The 19,069-nt window shown below is 42.5% G+C and overlaps 1 protein-coding gene across 5 annotated transcripts in view; it reads right to left on the reverse strand.

Moving 5' to 3' along the window:
- Nucleotides 1–2,242: 2,242 nt before the first annotated feature.
- The window catches only part of BLVRA (biliverdin reductase A), a 40,027-nt gene continuing 23,200 nt past the window's right edge, over nt 2,243–19,069 (reverse strand). For all 5 annotated transcript variants that reach the window (XM_038390398.2, XM_038390390.2, XM_038390391.2 and 2 more), the window contains 6 exons: nt 13,794–13,921; nt 12,102–12,221; nt 11,114–11,211; nt 8,618–8,725; nt 7,293–7,464; nt 2,243–4,795 (listed from right to left, as the gene is read on the reverse strand). In XM_038390398.2, the coding sequence (XP_038246326.1) occupies nt 4,522–4,795; nt 7,293–7,464; nt 8,618–8,725; nt 11,114–11,211; nt 12,102–12,221; nt 13,794–13,912 (891 nt within the window). In that variant the 5' untranslated portion in view covers nt 13,913–13,921 and the 3' untranslated portion in view covers nt 2,243–4,521. The remainder of the gene's footprint in view (nt 4,796–7,292; nt 7,465–8,617; nt 8,726–11,113; nt 11,212–12,101; nt 12,222–13,793; nt 13,922–19,069) is intronic.

Below are 19,069 nucleotides of genomic sequence, written 5' to 3' on the forward strand. Positions count from 1 at the left end.
ACTTCGCTGGGTCGGTCATGTGGTCGGCATGGAGGTTTCCAGTACACCAAAAGTGGAGTTCTACAACCAGCTGAGCACGGAATGTCCTCTAAAGGTCAACCCATCCTCAGATATAAAGACACCTTGAAGACCAACCTCCAAGCATTAGACATTAAAATCTGGGAACTGATGGACAGACCCAGATGAAGAGGTGTGTGCCATGAAACCATGTCCACTTTTGAGGAGTGGTATATTAGGTCTCTGTAGGAGAGCCAACCACTGTACAGTAGTCATGAGCGCCAATTGTCTGAGATTTAAATTTCCATTTGATAATGAGCTAGAAGTTGCCAGTTCAAATCCAGCACAAGTCAGGAGAGACCAAAAGTTACAGTCTTGATAGTTGTTCAATACCCTCTGTGAAATTAGTTTGGTTTAACTTTGCAGCCCAGTAGACAGCTGTCAGCACCAGAAACACTCCCATCATTGACAGACTGGCATTTTCAGCAGAGAGGTCAAAGACTGAGTGAGCATTACGACTGAGCTACCTTCCCACCAAGTCAGGGCTGCTACCTTATGCTGTGTCTTTTTTGTGGAGAGAATACTCTAATAGGGCTTCTTCTACCTCCCTGTAGTTTGAGGTCATCATTCCTTTGCGTGAGTAGAAGACAGGTGGCAACAAAACAAAAGAAAACCCAAAACAGCCCTCCAGGCTATCTTTGTCCTGGAAGAGAATTAGTCTTTCAAACATTTTTTAGGTCTGGGGGCCCTAACTGAAACAGACACCAAACAATACCAATCTCTTTCCCTGCAAGGTGCTCACACAATCCCAATCTTCCTTTGCATCAAAATGAAGGAGTGCATCCTGGTCTCTTTTGAAGGCTCAGGTCTAGTCTAGAGGCTATTCCACTGTCTTGTCCCCAGACAATCTCCCAGTGCCATTTGGCCACCTTAGGTTTTTGTAGTTTCTCTAATCATGAGACACAGCTGTGAGCTGAGCTTCACATCCCAGCAGCCAATTGGGCCAGAGCTGTCAGCTGTCTTCTCCAGGCCTGAGACCTTAGGCAGTTTTTGGAGGTTGCTGAGTACATAATGAGTGGTATCTCAGCACCTTGGAAGATTGGGCCTTACTAGGGAAGCAGTGGGAGTTGTTAAACTTGAAGGATAATGAAAACTACAGAGAACATGCTGAACTCCAACAGCTTTATTAACATGAATGCAACACATTCATTAACACCTGTAGATATAACCACCACAATACATCAGCAAATTCACATCTCTGAAGACATCAAAGCAACTCTAGTGCATCAGACACTGCAGTGCACAGCAAAGGGAGTGCTCAGAGCAGTGCAGGGGCAGGTCACTGGACTGCCATGCGTAATCCAGAATGGTCACGTCTGCCTCCATTTTCAAAAATATTAGCAAAAAAATAATAAGTTGCAAGTCAAGTCAAGAAATCAGATTTCAGTTGTAGTGTTCCACAGCATTACTAATAGCAAGGCAAGATAACAAAAGCAAACAACTTAAAAAAATATTTTAAGATTGACAGTGTCCCTTTTGGCCGTCAGCTTAAGTAAGTTTTCTTGTTAAAAAACATTAATGTTATTTATATTTTTCTTTAATCAAAGGCCTTTTGCCTTCATCTCAAGAAGATGGGGAAAATGTGACAGCAAGAAATGAACACTTGTGGCACCTTAGAGATTAACAAATTTATTTGAGCATAAGCTTTCGTGAGCTACAGCTCACAAGTGAGCTGTAGCTCATGAAAGCTTATGCTCAAATAAATTTGTTAGTCTCTAAGGTGCCACAAGTACTCCTTTTCTTTTTGCGAATACAGACTAACACGGCTGCTACTCTGAAACCTGTCAAGAAATGAACGCGTGAAAGCTGTCAATGTACCAAGATCCCACATTTCTAAGGCAGCACCCTTCGAGAGTTACATGAAGAATTCCATTTTAACACCTCCACATCCCTTTGGAAAATGACTCAGATGCATGTAGCTTCCAACTTGGCCCCTGTGTACATGTGTACTACATCAATAGCATAGCAAGGGAAGTTTCAGTTAAGGTAGGCAAGGTAGTGTTTTATATACATTGACCTGGCACTACAAGCTGGTAATAACTGGAAGAGCTTCTATAGAATGAGTTCACAAGCAAGACACAACAGTGCTTGTTAAGGGCAGAACATTCAAAACTACTCAGCATTGGTTTCTCTCTTCTCTTACAGAATTATAATAGTAAAATTCCCATTGACTTCATTGGGAGCACAGATAGGACAACACTGAAAATCCCACCTTAAAGCTTTCACTCACTCAAAGATTACAAAGTATTAGCATGGCGTGGGGTGGTTATTTTTTTAAACAAAAACTCAACTTCAGTGCTAAGTACAGTTTGTTTGATCTCTTCTATGTGTTTTGCCTCCCTGTTGAGGTTTTTTTCCAGATTGTCTAAGACACTCCCCTGCAGCATGTATTTTTTTAAAAGCGTCAGGATTATATGCAAAATGCTTCAAACTCACTTCGTGTGACCTGATTAGGAAAGGAGGGACTGAGTCATCAACTCTAGCATCTACAGTGTTTTTTTCCTGTCACAAAACCAGAAATAGTTTGTGCACTGCTGAATATCCATAGCAGAAGATTTTAATTCTATTTTTAATCAGGATGGACTCCACATTTTGTGTCATAAAACTAGGGAGCATATAATTTCCCTCCTCCCAAAGACGGCATTGTATTTGCTCCTGCAAAGTACGTCAATGTGCAAAATACATGTTTGGTACTCAAGTACCCATTTGGCAACACAATGCATATTCTGCAGGCACAGGTTTCCTGTTTGTGCACATGTATATTTAAGGCCTGATCCAAAGTCCAATGAAGTCAAAGGGAGACTTTCCAGTGATTTTTATGGGCACTGGATCAGGCCCATATTTTGCAAGCACAACTTAGAAGCACCTCAAAATAAAGATACTACTAATTAGGTCTGGCTGACCTGATTTGGATTTAAAAAACCCAACCAACTAACCAACATACCTCATCCTGCCCATCCCCAATCTCTAATTGAACCTTCTGTGTAGAGGAGTTTCGTTAAAGTTTTATTTGACCATTATTTTATATTTATTATATTGTATATAATTTATAATATATGTGCCTAGTTTTGGAGTTTACTCCTCCAGTGTCAATGTGGATAAGGGCTGCTGGCTTCCCATGAAGTATTATTTGGGAGACAACAATACATTCTCAAGAGGGTTGTATTGCTATTATAACAGATGTGCATTGTAATTAGAATATAATACAGGGAGACAAAGGTATTGCTTCAGTTTTTTCTCTATGCATGCTGATGACTTGGCACTTTTCACGACTGCAAGTTCTTTAGGGCAGGGACCAAATCTTTCCATGTATTTGTACAGCAACTAGCACTATGGAGTCTCTGGGCACTACTGAAAAACAACAAATAAAATAACGGCACAGTTGCACGGTTGTCATTTGCAAAAATGCTCTATTTCCTAAAACCATGCTATAATTGGCATTACTATATTGTCCCTGTTTCTATAAATGTATTATTTATAGTTTCTATTAATTAAATTAATACATTTCATTTATTCAGAGTGATCCATTCTCACATTGAGTCACATGCAGAATTCTCATGAACATTAATAGTGGTTATGGGCATGCCTCAGTGTGGGAACAGAACGCATTCAGTGCCACTGTGCTCAAAAACAGAGGAGCCAAGGACTGATTATGGGAAAGGGATCTGGGCAAGGGGCAGGTGATGAAGTGGGTTAATGTATTATACTAACTTTTCGCCTCTGAGTTCCAACCCGGCATAAGGCAGCGGAGAAATCAGTTTAGTGATCTCGGCATAACGTCCAGTGAGAGGACAGATTCCAATCTAATTTATTCTGTGTTTAAACCAGTGTAAATGCCGTTGCAAGTAATGGATTTGGTTTACCCTGGTGTAAAATATCAGAATCTGGCCCACAGCCAATATGCAAAATATCATTCCGGGCAACTTCTCAGGGAAGGGACAGGACTGGAATATGAGAAGTTTTGCAGGTCAGGCATGCGGTGCTATAAGGCCTTCGGAGGCAGAGAGGCTTGTAGAGCAGCTCTATGCCTCATTCTAGTCAGTGCTATAAATCCCTTGCTCTCATATATATTAAAAAGAAGAAGGAACTAAAATTATATTTAATGAATCGTAACTTCTGCAGTCTCATTGGGCCTGCTCCCCTTGAAGTCAATGACAAAATCTCCCATTGACTTCTGTGGGAGCAACATGTCTGAATGCTCTTTTCCTGGTAGCTTTAAATTTGACTGGAAAGATGCCATGCACTGGCGACAGCCCAATGCATCATCCAGTTCTGCCATGTTAAATATCTCACACAGCCTAAAACGCTTGTGGGGCCCAAGCTTCTGAGTGAAGCCCCATGGATATTAATGGTAAGAACCAACCAAATAGAAGTTAACTGCCAACAAGCCGTTTTATGGTAACACTAAGCTGCAGCTCTACTTAGCCTCTGACTACCATAGTCCCTTTTTCATAAAGAGGGGCCTTAGAAATGGATATCTGCTGGCTGTTCACAGTGCTGCTGAATCTCCTCTGCAAGATCCAGGCACCGCAGGATGCGCCACTTCTCAGCGGCCAGCTCTTCTCTGGAGACCTGGCTGAACAGTTTTTTGGCAAAGAGGTTCTGATCTTGCATGAAGAGGCCCACAGCAGACCTCGGGGCCTCAGGGAGGTTCTCCAGGCAACCACTTTTGAAACAGAAGCTGATTTTCTTATCACGTCTCAGCCCTGGTCCCCTTTCTTCAATCCATGTCAGAGGTCTAATGTGAGAAAGTAGAAAACGAAGGACATTTAGGAAGAAATAAAGCCACAGGGTTATTCCATTTTTTCATCACTGGTTAACACTAAATGCCCATCTAAAATGTGTTAAAACTTCGATATAGATGTAAGCCAGGGCCTGACTGAGCTCTCCCCTAATGTCTTTTGATGATCTGGGAAAAGACCTCAGGAGCAGACCAAATTTGCATAGACACACCTATCTTGTCTAAGTGATCAGGAGACAGACCAGCTTTGCCAAAGGGATCACTTTTGGCTATTCTGGGTATGACGTTACACCCCATATTCTTCATAGAAATATAGTTATGATATAAATATGGCATGACTAAGATATACTTTATGCAAGATGGCTCATGTAAGATATCATTCAAAAGGCTGTGATCTACTGGATGTGCTTATCCAATTTGTATGCATGTATCAATTTTGTATCTGGAACTAGGAATATTGACCATGTATCTGTATTTCAAATGTGCTACTTTGAGTGACACCCAATACTAGCCCTTCAGGTCCAACAATGAAAGAGTCACATAGGACTGATGGCCCATCAGCAAGGACAATGGACTGTGAAAGAGCTTAGTCTTCCTGTGGACGCTCCAAACAGCCTGCGAGTAATGACTGCTATGACCCTGGAGAGACACGTGACAGTCACCTGGTACTTTTCCACTGTAGGCAGATGGGAATCAAATGAAGGATTCCCACCTTAGGTAAATCCTTTTTAAGGGCTGGGGAGGGAGTTGATCGGGACTCTCCTCCATTGCCTACCCAAGAAGGTGGACTGCTGAAAGAACCTGAAGGGACAAAGGAACTAACCTGAAGGGAAAGGCAGGGGTGAGTCCAGACTAAGACAGGGGTCCAGTCTATAAGAAGAAATAACTGGAACTCTCAGCTACTGAAACTCTGCAACTTACCTAAAATAACATTTAGCTAAGAAATTGCTTCTTGCAACCAGTCTCTAAGATCTTAGTATGCGTGTTTTGTTTTATTTGCTCAGTAATCTGCTTTGTTCTGTTTGCTATCCCTTATAATCACTTAACATCTGCCTTTTATAGTTAATACATTTGTTTTGTTTATTATTAAACACAGTTTGTGCAATTTCTAATGGCGGGGGGAAGAAGTTCTGCACATCTCTCTTCACATTGAGGGAGAGCATGAATTTTTATGAGCTTGCGCTGTGCAGATCTTTCTATACTGCGCAAGACAATATTATTTTGGGTTTATTTCCCAAAGGGGGTGTGCATGTGAGTGCTGAGTGAATCCCCTCACACAGAGCTGACTTCAATCTGTGTCTGCAGCTTGGTGTGGCCCTACCTATGCATGTATGTGTGCCTCAAGAGGCTGGCGAGCCTAATTCAGCAAAACAGGGAGAGGGAATCCAGGCTGGTGGAGGAGGAGGGGCTCAGTGAAACCCCACTACATCAGGTGACATCCCAGAAGCGTGGTCTAACCCATCACACTGGGTTAAAATTTACTTTAGTCTTAGACACAGGGGTAATTAAATGCTGTTATGCTTATTGAATGAGTAAAGGGCAGCAGAACTGTATTTAATATGCCCTAATTGAGGGGTCACCCTAAATTAACATCACTTGCTAAGTAGATGCCAAATCCAAGTGAAAGTCAGAGGAGGTGGGGACAGATGTTCCTACCTGGTGTGGATTTCTTTAAAGGGTCCTAAAAACCATTTTATCCTCTGCCTCTAGACTTTAAAGGTAGAGCTGACTAGACTCAATTGAGAGTCCTGGTTTCTTCTCAGTGATCACTACAGCTAAAAACACTGAAACTCATTTAGGGTCTGAGCCTTAGCCCTGATAGCATTGACAGTGTTGTGGTGCAAGACAACGCAGAGGGAACATCAGCAGTGAGGTTCTCTGCTGCACAGTTAAATCGCTAAGGGCTGAAACCACTAGGATAGGGCTAGGCAGAGGAAGCTCTGAACACAGCATCACAGCTGAAGGCAGAAGTGGCAACGCTGACAAGCGGTGACAGAGGTGGCAGTGGCAGCTCTGAACAGCTGTAGAGATGGCAGTGTCATGCAGCGGTATCACTGGTTGGGTCTCAAGCTGGTTCTGTTTGGTAATGCTGAAGGGAACCCCTAGACACTGAACCCATCCTTTGTTGCTGACATCATCACCTGGCAGAAGGGTTATATATGGTGTGTTCAGGACTCGGTCTTGAGGTTAGAGCAAGGATTTTGAGTATAATCCTTGGGTACTAGTCCCAATTTCAGCCATTGATTTACAGTGTGTCCTTGGCCAAGTCCTGTAAACTCTCCCCACCTCAGTTTTCCCATCTGTAAAATGGAGCAAATAATATCTAACCATCTCACAGGAGTGTTGTGAAGTTTAGTTCATTCGTGTCTGTAGTGTGCTTTTGATTCTTGCATAAAAACTGCTGTACAGGTGCAAAGAAGAGAAAGTGCCGATTTCCTGCTAAAGATACCTAAGTAGCATGGCTAATCTGCTCCTGTATCGTTACATTACTCACTTCTTGTCTGCAGTCTGAAAATTTGCTGTCATTCTGGAATAACTCTCTTCTTTCTGTTCCTCTCTAGTGGCTGAGGTGACAGTGAGGTCTCCAAAGAGGTCAATGAGCCAAGTCAGGCGGGCAATTCCACTGAAAGCTGGGAAGCCTGATCGCTCTTCATCCAAGGCACCACCTACAGGAATAAGAATGAAAGGACTTGAGTAGTGGGAAAGGAACTCCCATCCTAATCAGCTGCATGGAGTCCAGCAAAGGGAAAGCTCTGAGGGTCAGTTTGGGATGGTTGGGAGCTCAGTGAATCCAGTCTGCTGAATAGGATCATTTGGTGAGCTATGCAACAGGATATGCTGCTCCTTTTCTGTTGTTCTAAATGGTTGAATTCTATCAAATAAACCTTTCAAGTCTCCCTTGCCCTCCTCAAATACTGATAACTCAAGGAAATTCTCCCACTATAGCATACGTGTGCCATCTGTCCCATTTGGGCCAGGATCATCTCCGGTTACTGCAGTCTTGGCCAACGACCCAGAAACCTGCTAGGAGCATCTATTGGGACCAGGTGGGAAGCTTGAAGCTGCCTTTTTATCTCCCTTTTCCAGCCTGAGCTGCTCTGCCCAGGTTCCAAGAGACAAACAGAGGGCAGCAAAGATGCAGCAAAGAGCATTGCTGGGGAAAGGCAGCCATCACCTACCCAGCCAGCTGTTACAGCTGATGAAGATGGGCGGGCAGAAGAGGGCATGGGAAAATAATTGCCACCCAGATCCCCATCTGAAGGTAGAGAGGAATACAGACATAGATACAATGAATGTGCAGGAAAACCCTAAGGATATGTTGGGGAGCACTAGGATATGGGTTCACACAAGGGGATGGGGGAATGAAACCTTTAATCTCTCCCATCTCTTAGAAAACAAAAACAGGGGAGGAGCCTGGGGGTCCTCAGTGGAGAGTGGGGTGATTTTCAGCAGCTTTCCACCCTCTCTGGAGACCAGGTGAGGATGAGGGGGCTAAAGAGATCTCCGCAGGTCACTGATGCTCCAATTTAGAAAGAGAGTAGGAGACAGCTGTGAAGATACTAGAGGGGGAACAGGCTTGCTGTTCTCCATCAGACTCACTCCCAGTGTCTAGCAGGCCACAGAACCTCTCCCCGACACAGGCAACTGCCAGTAGAGGGAGACGGTTGTTTGAAGGTCTCACTGGATGGGTCCTGACTCCATGATTCAAACTACTACAGAACAAGCCCTCACACGAGTGAGTGAGTGACTGAATGAATGCCATCTGAAGTGGCTGGCATCTCAGCAGGACAGACAGCCTGAGTTTCTTTAGCAACTGACCTGTGAAATGTAAAGTTCCTTTCACAAGCTCCTTCCCAGCCACTTCCTTTTTCAGCTGCTTGTACTCTTCTGTCAAAAGTTCAATGTGCTCCACATGGAGGATTTTACCTGTCATTGAGAAAACAAAGATCAAATGGGATTACTAAAAGTTTTCTACATGAATCCAAATCCACTTCTAGTCAGGGGCCACACCTACAGTCCACAGTAACAGCAAGTTTAGCAAACAAACGGCAGCATTTTAGCTATTGACTTTAACAGGAATTGGGTGAATGAACCAACCATAATACAGTGCCTTGAAAGTTGAGGCACTAGCCTTCAAAATGAAGCTTGAGTGAAGTCCTGACCATCTTTCCCCTAACTCCTCTATCCTCTCACTCTCCCAAGGCCACTTTTTAGTTTAAAAAATGTGTATTATTTAGTTGTATTACCATAGTGCTGAGGAACCCTAGGACCAGGACTCCACTGTGCTAGGTGCTGTACAAACAGAAAAGATCGTCCCAGTCTCAAAGTATGGTACTTACAAGCCAGGCTGTGATAACCTTTGTCACGCTGAGCAGCACCTTATTCCACTGAAATCAATGGAACTGCTCCTGGAGTAAGACTGTACCCTATGTGCATGAGGTTGTCAGGGTCTGGCACTTAATTGGGATGGACATTGTACTGGGATGTCTCCAAGGCAATCAGACAGAACTACTGCTTAACGGAAGGAAAGGACATAAATTGTGCTTACTTGGGGACCCATCTGGCTCATAACACAGAGATAAGTGGTGCTCATCTATGAGCTAGCTAGGTGTGAAATTCTCAGCTCGTCTTTTAGCACAGAGGTTGCTGAATGAAGATTACAAAAGGATGTCAGTGAGCAGTGGCACACACTGTCCAAGTGGCTATGGTTTGCTCTTGCCTGGCAGTGTGCCCCTTCTTGCAGCGCCATGCCAGAATGATGCAATCTGGAGGTCCACACTGCACCTTCCTATAAGCTCCCCTCTATGGCCACAATCTGCCCCTTAGCATTTTAGTGATGGGACTGCTTTGCTTAGAAATGTCTCCTGTGGACCCTCTTGCCTTGTTTTAAACATACGTGTTACTACAGCCCAGAAAGGCATGAAGAAATGAGGGTGATACACATGAACATACACAGACCTGTCATATAAGCCACAGTCTTAAGGTTTTATTTATGCTTTTATTTCCAGGGGGAAGAAAGTTGGGGAGGGTTCTATGGTTACTCACAAGGTTGGGTTTTTGTTTTTCAAACATTTTATTAACGCTCTGATGGATCTTCCTAGCTAACTCCATTCTCCAGGCTAGTGCCGGCAGGGATTGAGATCACTGCGATTACTAATGCAAATGCACCTGCATCTGTCATCTTGTCCTCCGCATATGTCTGTTTATTCACCTGTTGCACATTGTCTAAATTAGGACTGTCAATTAATCGTTGTTAATGCATGTGATTAGACTAGACTAAATTAATTAGATTAAAAAAACAGTCATGATTCATTGCAGTTTTAATTCCACTGTTACACAATAATAGAATACCAATTAATTTATTATACATATTTTTGGATGTTTTCTACATTTTCAAATACATTGATTTCAGTTACAACACAGAATACAACTTGTACAGTGCTCACCTTAAATTGTTTTTTATTACAAATATTTGCACTGTAAAAAGATAAACAAAAGAAATAGTATTTTTCAATTACCTCATTCATGTCCATGGAGTCCTACTTCTTGTTCAGCCAATCGCTAAGACAAACAAGTTTGTTTACATTCATGGGAAATACTGTTGTCTCCTTCCTATTTACAATGTCACCTGAAAGTGAGAACAGCCATTTGCATGGCATTGGTGTAGCCAGCACTACAAGGTATTTATGTGCCAGATATGCTAAACATTTGTATGCCCCTTCACGCTTTGATATGTAGGCTTTAAAGTTTTACATTGTTTTGTTTTTGAGTGCAGTTATGTTGGGGGAAAAAAACATAATTCATAATGCAACATAATGCAGTTATGTTGGGAAAAAAAAATTGTAAGTTGAACTTTCACAAAAAAGAAACTGCACTACAGTATTTGTATGAGGTGAACTGAAAAATACTATTTCTTTTATCATTTTTACAGTGCAAATATTTGTAATAAAAATAATAATATAAAGTGAACAGTGTACACTTTGTATTCTGTTTTATTATTGAAATTGATACAGTTGGAAATGTAGAAAAACATCCAAAAATATTTATAATGAATTTAAACTGGTATTCTATTATTGTTTAACAGTGTGATGAAAACTGCAATTAATCACAACTATTTTTTTTAAATCTCACAATTAATTGTGATTTTTTTAAATTGTTTGACAGCCCTAGTCTAAATCTTAGATTAGGAGTTCTCTGGAGCAAGTACTGTCCTTGTGCTATGCCTTGTTTGAAGTTCTTAGGCACTACCACAACTGATGTAATCTAACGTCATTGTAAAAAGCTAGTTACACCTTTGACATTAAGGATCATCACCTTTCTGCTCAGCCATCTCCCAGAGCTCACGTGCTGTGTTAGCGGACAGCGCCATGGGGTACTCGACAAGGACATGTTTCCCAGCCTCCAAGAACATCCTAGAAGGGGAGAGAGAGAGGTCTTCAAAAGATGCTACCTTATTCATCTCTCTTCTTCTGAACAAACACTTTCTGACTCTAGCAGCCAACCCCATCTCTAGGAATGTGGAAATAGCATGAATGAATGTGCTGAGAGTGGAGGTAATAAAAGGCATTTTCTTAGGGTATGTCTACACTGCGATTAGATACCCGCAGCTGGCCCATGCCAGCTGACTTGGGCTAAGGGGCTGTTTAATTGTAGTGTAGACTCAGACTCAGGCTGCAACCCATGCTCTGGGACCCTCCTACCTTGCAGGGTCCTAAAGCCAAGGCTCAAGCCCAAGCTGGTTAAGTCCCATGACTAGCAGATTTGGATTCTATTCCTGCCTTCATCGTGGACTTCCTGCATGACCTTGGGCAAGTCACTTAGTCTCTCTGTACCACAGGTCCGTATGAGGAGGATACTACCCTATCTCACAAAGTTTTTTGGCACTTAATTAATTCATGTTTGGAAAGCTCTATGAGATCCTAAGGCAGGTGCTTCATAAATACAGGTTACTAGGGAGAAGATGGCCTGGAACCAAAGTGGCAGGAACCAATTGGTGGGGAGGAGAGAATAGGGATTGAATAAAGTGGTGTTTTCTGAATCCAGTTCTTGTATTCCCTCTAAAATACATGTAAATCCGACACTACTAATACAGGTGTGCAACAGAGCACCTGTCTCATTTTACCTCAGGAGGGTGAACCTCACAGTCACATTTACTTTGAGAATATGGGGATTATTTTACATTGCTAACGAAGAGAAATGTTTCTAGACACAAATTAATTCTTTGATACAGCACGTTCCATTGCATGGCAGAGCCTAATTTAAGGAAGTAGCAAGCAGAGAAGAGGAAAAGAGAAACACATACCTGACATTCTCCTCATGGCTTTTGTTGTCAGTGCTGATGATGGCCACCTGGATCTCTTTGTTTCCCAGAGCATCTTGCAGGCCAATCTGCTTGACCTCGTTAATGCTACCCAGGGTTCTTCTAGTTGTTCAATAGAAAGAAATAAAAAACAAAACATCACAACCACAGCCCGCTCTCCCCAATTATTATTGGAACCTCAGTCATAGACCAAGATCCCAATTCATTAGGTGCTGTACAAACATAGATCAAAAAGACAGTTGCTGCACCAAACAGCTTATGTACAAGACAAGAGTCAACAGCTGGATACAAACAGACAAGGGAGCAAAAGAAAACAGTGAGACAAGATCGGTCAGTTTGATGGACAGTGGTCACAGCATACCAGTGGCCTAATCATTGTAGGCATCATGGCAAAGGAGAATTTTAAGGAGGGATTTGAAGGAGAGACGAGGAGGATGTTTACAGGGAGCTCTTCCCAAGCATGAGGGGAGGCAGAGAAAAAAAGCACATAGATGCTTGTTTGAAAATTTAACAGCTGGGTGGTGAAGCCTGGCATCGTTGCCCAAGAAGAGGCAGGAGTCAATATCTTAATAGTGTATGCAAGATGATAGGTAGGATGAGGATAGGCCATGAAGGGCGTTGAAAGTGAAGATGATTCATTTGTGTTTGATGCACTAGAGAAGGGGAAGCCAATGGAGGGACATAAAGAGAAGGGTGACATGGTCAAAGTGACATGTTAGAAGAATTACCTCTGTAGCAGCATTTTAAATTATGTGTTAGACTGGCACAGTTTCCCAATGGAAGTGGTGGAAGCCAAGTATTGCTTGGGTCATTCAATAGTACATCTAGCACTAGAAAGATACCCTAGGAACAAGCTTGTATTGGCAAGGAGATGTAATGGATGGCCTAATAGGTCTTTTCTGTCTCAAACAGATATGATTAAATATAGCTGGAAAATACATCCACAACCTGAGATCCCCATATGTTCCACATAATTATTTTAAACCATTATACGTTGTTGCTATAGTGCAGAAAGCCTGATAGGACTGCTCTGAGATAGCAGCACTGTTGTGCAGATTTGCTTACATTTCAGCCACATGGTTGCTGAGAATAAATGATAGGTAACCTTATTGCACAGCTTATATTATGATTTGTTCTTCAAAATCCACGTCTGGCTTCAAAGACAAATTTTACAGCAGAGTTGCATTACCAGAGTTCTACAGATGAATTACTTATAGACACTGGTCCATCAGTGCAGCTGCTTAAAGCCTGTGCCATCCTACAGCAGAGTTCAGTCATTTGGTTACATTTTGAGTCTCTTTTAAAGGGCTGATCTTACAGGGCTCTGAGCTCCTTCAGCTTTCCCTGAGCGAAGTGAGAATTGAGGGTGCAAAGCACCTCATTAGAGACACTCAGCATCTCTCAGGACTGAGTCCTAGATCTGCTTGAATGAGCTCATTGAGGCATTTTGCAAAGCTTCCTGCAATCATTACTAACCTAACCTATGGACACTAAGCGCTGTCACATAAACCGCATTTACTGTGTGCACAGCAGACCTCCTTGAATTATTATATCGTAGAAATGTATCTTCTAAGATGAGCCTGGAAAGTTATACATCCAAAAGGGAGAGAGTATGTGGGGGGCAAAATAATCTCTACACCATACTCATTAAAACACCCAACTGAAATATCTAACCTGGATACAAAGCCAACCAGCTTCAGATGCTCGGAAGGGCTGGAAGGCATCGGATTCAGCATGTCTCTTATCCGCACAGATCCAGCAATTCCGATCCCCACCACCACAGTGCCAAACATTTTGTTAGCCTGAAACAAAACAAAAATAGATAACAAGTCTAGAAAAAAAAGCATTCTGTTAATATGCTCCCCTTCCCCTGCATTATAAACCCACACTTTAGCATCTAGGCAGCTCGCCAAAGACAGCCTGATGTTGCATGAGGCTGAGTGCACTCATATCCTATTGAAGTCAATGGGATTTGAGGATTATCAGCACCTCACAGGATTGGGGCCTGAAGACTCTTGTAATTGACAGCCAGTATGTCAGATCCACAGCACAAAGCCATTCTTTCCCCAAAATGAATAGGCAAATCTTAGAGAGGACAGGGATCATCTCGTTATATAGCACCTTTTGCCCAGACTGATCCCAAAACATTTTGCAAAACTAACAACATTTTACACAAATTACATTCAGGGTTCACTCCCTGAGCCTCTGCAATGCAGCTCTCTCTGGACTGAAACGAAGAAACTAAGCGCACAGCAATGTTTCACAAAACTTTAGGACAGGAAGTGAAGAATGCCCTTTTCCAGTTGAAACTGCTAGAGAATTTTAGAGATGCAAAAGATAATGACCTAATTTATAATTTGGCTGGAATACTGGGGTGACATCTTTACTCTTCTGAAAAGCACCACGATCTCTTTAATGACAAGTGGTCATGACCTCAGTTTTCCTTCTCACTGAAAACACAGCACTTTCAATGGCAGTATCCCCTACTATCATAAAGGAACATGAGCAGGAGACAGTGTTGTCCAGTGGTAGGGTGCTGAACCAGGAGCAGAGAGAGCTCAGTTCTATTCTCTGCTTTGCCTTTGACTCACTGTGATGATTTAGCCTTTGAATGGCTGAGTATTCCCCCTGGGGATAATAATGCTTATTCACCCCACATTCTGCTTTTTCTATTTCATCGCTCTGTCTTCTCCCCTTCTCCTTGCCTTGGTGCAATAAGATCTGTTGATTAGTTCTGCTATATGATTCCTTACTTTCAAATCTTTCCTAAAACCTCATCTTTTTCTCAGTGACTCTTGTCTGATGGGATCACAACACAACATGGCACAGCTGTAGGCTCTCATTGCAATCCGTTTCTGCAACTGCATTTTCTAACTGTATTGATAATGCTAGAGGTCAACTGCTACTAAGAAATTCTATCAACTGGCACTAAAGACTCTCACATTGTGTATGTTGCATCTGGGTTTTACGCCTCTATTTATGTATTGCTGTGACTGCCGATGTGGCAGAAAGAAAGAAATGATTGATGTTGGAAGAGTCTCCATTAGAATCACAGCAATGTGCAGTTACCAGAGGGTGTCATGTGACGCACTAGCTCGACTCACCAGGGAACAAAGATGCTGTTGAGCTCCAGACTTGATTTTATTTGGCTCATAGAGAGATGAGGTCAGAAAGACCATCACCAGCGTAACCCATTTGAAATAATCGAGATTCCCTCTGAACACATTCTGGGCCTGGTTCGCATTTACACTAATGTTCCTATAATACCATTTTCCATTGCCAGAGCCGTGTACTGTGGGCGTAAATTACACTTACACTTGAAGGGCAGTGTATATGAGACTCAAGTCCTCTGACACAGCAAGTAGGGTATCACTTGGTATAATTTCAGTTGATGGTATATTGCTCAGAAATCCTACAATACATTCTGTGCTAGCAAGCATAGAGGCCACAGAAATGCTCACAACTGGTGAACAGTGGGGAGCTATGCCTTACCGAAATGGCACAACAGAATATTTTTTCTATTTGAAAAATCAGCTAAAGAAAAAAATATTTGCAAGTAAAGGCCAAATTTTGTCCTCTGATACACCCAGGAAGCTCCTGTAATGTATCAATGCAGCCACAGAATACCCCATACATATGGTGCGGGCAGCCAGGACTAACCACCCTTGCAATGATGGCAGAATTCTGGCAGCAAACCAGCTGGTGAAGAGCACGGATATGATGTGTCCATGTAGTTTTGGGAGCTGTTTTTAAGGCAACTGGTGTTCGAGGCTTCTAATATTTTTTACTGCTTCCAGGTATCTCCTATCTCAGTTATATCTGCAAGCATGACTACTGCTCCAATGGTTGCTAAGATCTGCTGAATGCTCTGTAGGCTTTTAAATCCCAAGCAGTGCCTTTCCCTCACTAGCTGCTGAACTATATTTCAGTCCAGAAGGGGAGGGAAGGAGGGAGCTGAGCCTCTACTTCCATTGCCAGAGACAAAATACTATTTTTTAACAGATGCATAGCATATTGCACATGAAACCTATAACTACCCTTTGAAAATCTTCCCAAATTTTGCCCCATGTAAAATTAATGACCTCCCCAAAGTAGGCACATTTGGCACAGGCAAGAAAGAAGCTTCAAACCCTGTAGCAAATTCTGTTACTAAGCAACCTGTTGTCATAGCAACTAGCCAGTCAGAGTAGGTTCCTAGCTCTTTAAGGCTTTAGAGATTAAAAAGAACACCTCAGTCTTCACCCAGAAACTAACAGGCAGGCAATGTAGCCTGCAGAGGCTTCACTTCTGTGTAGATAATGGGAATCAATATGCCAGCATTACTACTGCTTGTATTTTATTCCTCTCAGGCCATTCACACACCAGATCCTGAAACTGTTCAACAACAATGAAAGATAACATTATTGGGGCCACCATCCATCTCTGAGAGCAGAAATGTCCAAAGCCCCCTCCCACACCCAAACTCCCTTCTGCAGCCTACATCCTACATCCCCTCCTGCACCTCAACCCCCTGCCCCAGCCCGGTGAAAGTGAGTGAAGGTGGGGGAGAGCGAGCAATGGAGGGAGGGGGTTGGAGTGAGCAGGGGGCGGGGCCTTGGGGAAGGGGCGGGGCAGGGGTGGGGCAAGGGTGTTTGGGTTTGTGCAATTAGAAAGTTGGCAACCCTACTCAAGAACCAAAGACATTGTGCCAGAGTTAAACCCAGTTTAGCAGGTAAATAACTTAGGCTATAATTCTCAGCTGCAGTTTGGCTGCTAAAGCTGAGCAGTTTTAACTCGTGTCCACCTCTGTTCACAGGTGCCTGACTGTCCCATAGCATATGCTTCAGGTTTCTTCTTCTTTGTTACAGCTCCAACACCAGAGGATAAGGCCTGTATCTTGTGCAAAACTCTGTGGCGTCCAGTACATTTTGAATAAAATCTTTTGTTGCATCAAGCACAGCCTGAGATCCACAGAGGCATTTTTAACATTAAGTACCATGCTCCGTCATTGGGATTCTTTTAAGGGCTGCGATGAAATTCCTTTCACAAAGAACTCCAGACTAATGGAATTCCTCTTCCTTAACAAAATATACATAGTGGACATGGGCCTGGAGAGTTTATGAGGCATTTCTAATATTCCCAGTATCTGGGCATCTGGACCAAATTGATATGCTTAAGTGTTGTAAGTACTGCCACTCTACTAAGAGTGGCAAGTCATCACGCTGCTTTAGCATTAGAAAAGGAGAACACCCTCATAACTGATTAATTGGGAAATCCATGTGATGCTCCTGCTCAGCCAGTTCTTCCCGATTACAGGTTGTTCCCGATTTGCAAGTTTGAGTTGCCTCAGATAGGTGCGTTTGCATGGCAAGCAAGGATGAAAAGGTTACCTCTGGCCAGAATAGCCCAGATCCCTTAGCACAGCCACCATGATAGGCACCTGTCATAAATATAAAGGGAAGGGTAAACACCTTTAAATCCCTCCTGGCCAGAGGAAAAACCCTTTCACCTGTAAAAGGTTAAGAAGCTAAGATAACCTCACTGGCACCTGACCAGAATGACCAAGGAGGAGACAAGATACTTTCAAAGCTGGAGGGAGGAAAAAACAAAGGGTTTTCTCTGTCTGTGTTATGCTTTTGCCAGGACCAGAGCAGGAATACAAGTCAGAACTCCCGTAAAGAGTTAGTAAGCAATCTAGTTAGATATGCGTTAGATTCTGTTTTGTTTAAATGGCTGATAAAATAAGTTGTGCTGAATGGAATGTATATTCCTGTTTTTGTATCTTTTTGTAACTTAAAGTTTTGCCGAGAGGGATTCTCTATGTTTTGAATCTGATTACCCTGTAATGTATTTACCATCCTGATTTTACAGAGATTATTCTTTTACTTTTTCTTTAATTAAAATTCTTCTTTTAAGAACCTGATTACTTTTTCATTGTTCTTAAGATCCAAGGGTTTGGTCTACGTTCACCTATGCAAATTGGTGAGGATTTTTATCAAGCCTTCCCCAGGAAAGGGGGTGTAGTGCTTTGGGGGATATTTTGGGGGGGGGAGATGTTTCCAAGTGGGCACTTCCCCTGTTCTTTGTGTAATACTTTGGTGATGGCAGCTTTTAACCTAAGCTGGTAAGAATAAGCTTAGGGGGACTTTCATGCAGGTCCCCACATCTGTACCCTAGAGTTCAGAGTGGGGAAGGAACCTTGATAGCACAGCCACCATGGTAGGCACCTTGTTTTTTTCCATCAGACAAAAAGAAGAACGGAGGGCACCCCCAGGGGGAACTGGATGCATGAACATATGTTCATTTTCCACCAACATGCGTATAAGGGTGTTAGACATCTGTGACATGATAAAAGCCGAACAGTAGTTTTCGTCTGGGAGCCCAAACCTTCTATAGGTAGTTGGATTTTTTTAAAAATTACAGTTGTGGTCATTGAGCAAGGCCCTGCAGGAAGCCTCTAATAATGCTATGAAATTCTTTAAATAAGACAGAGGGATATATACACACACACAGGTGGCCCACTTAGAATAGAGGATCCTAGGCAGAATATTGATTCCTATTGTGTTAACTCTTCCCCACAAACTTCGGGAGAGAGGATGTCCCCTAGCTATATAATTAGCTATTTGAGAAAGTACAGGATCCACATTTATCTTCGCTAATTTGTTAATATTTTTTAGTACTTTTATACCTAGGTATGTACTTGCATCAGTTTATTTGTAGAAATTCCTCTGAGAGAAAGTCCCACTACACGACAACCAGGAAATTGCCCAATAGTTCTAATTTCCCCCCAATTTATTTTGTAACCAGATATTAATCCAAATTTTTGAATTAGTGACAAAGGGGCTGGAATTGGAGTTTTTAGCTTGAATCTACAAAAGGGCATCATTCACATACAACATCAATTTATAAACCATGGAACAGAGCTGTATGCCTTGGATATCTGGATGAGTTACTGTTAGGGGAAAACTTTT

The sequence above is a fragment of the Dermochelys coriacea genome, chromosome 2 (genome assembly GCF_009764565.3).
Source record: "Dermochelys coriacea isolate rDerCor1 chromosome 2, rDerCor1.pri.v4, whole genome shotgun sequence".
NCBI classification, from domain to species: domain Eukaryota; kingdom Metazoa; phylum Chordata; order Testudines; family Dermochelyidae; genus Dermochelys; species Dermochelys coriacea.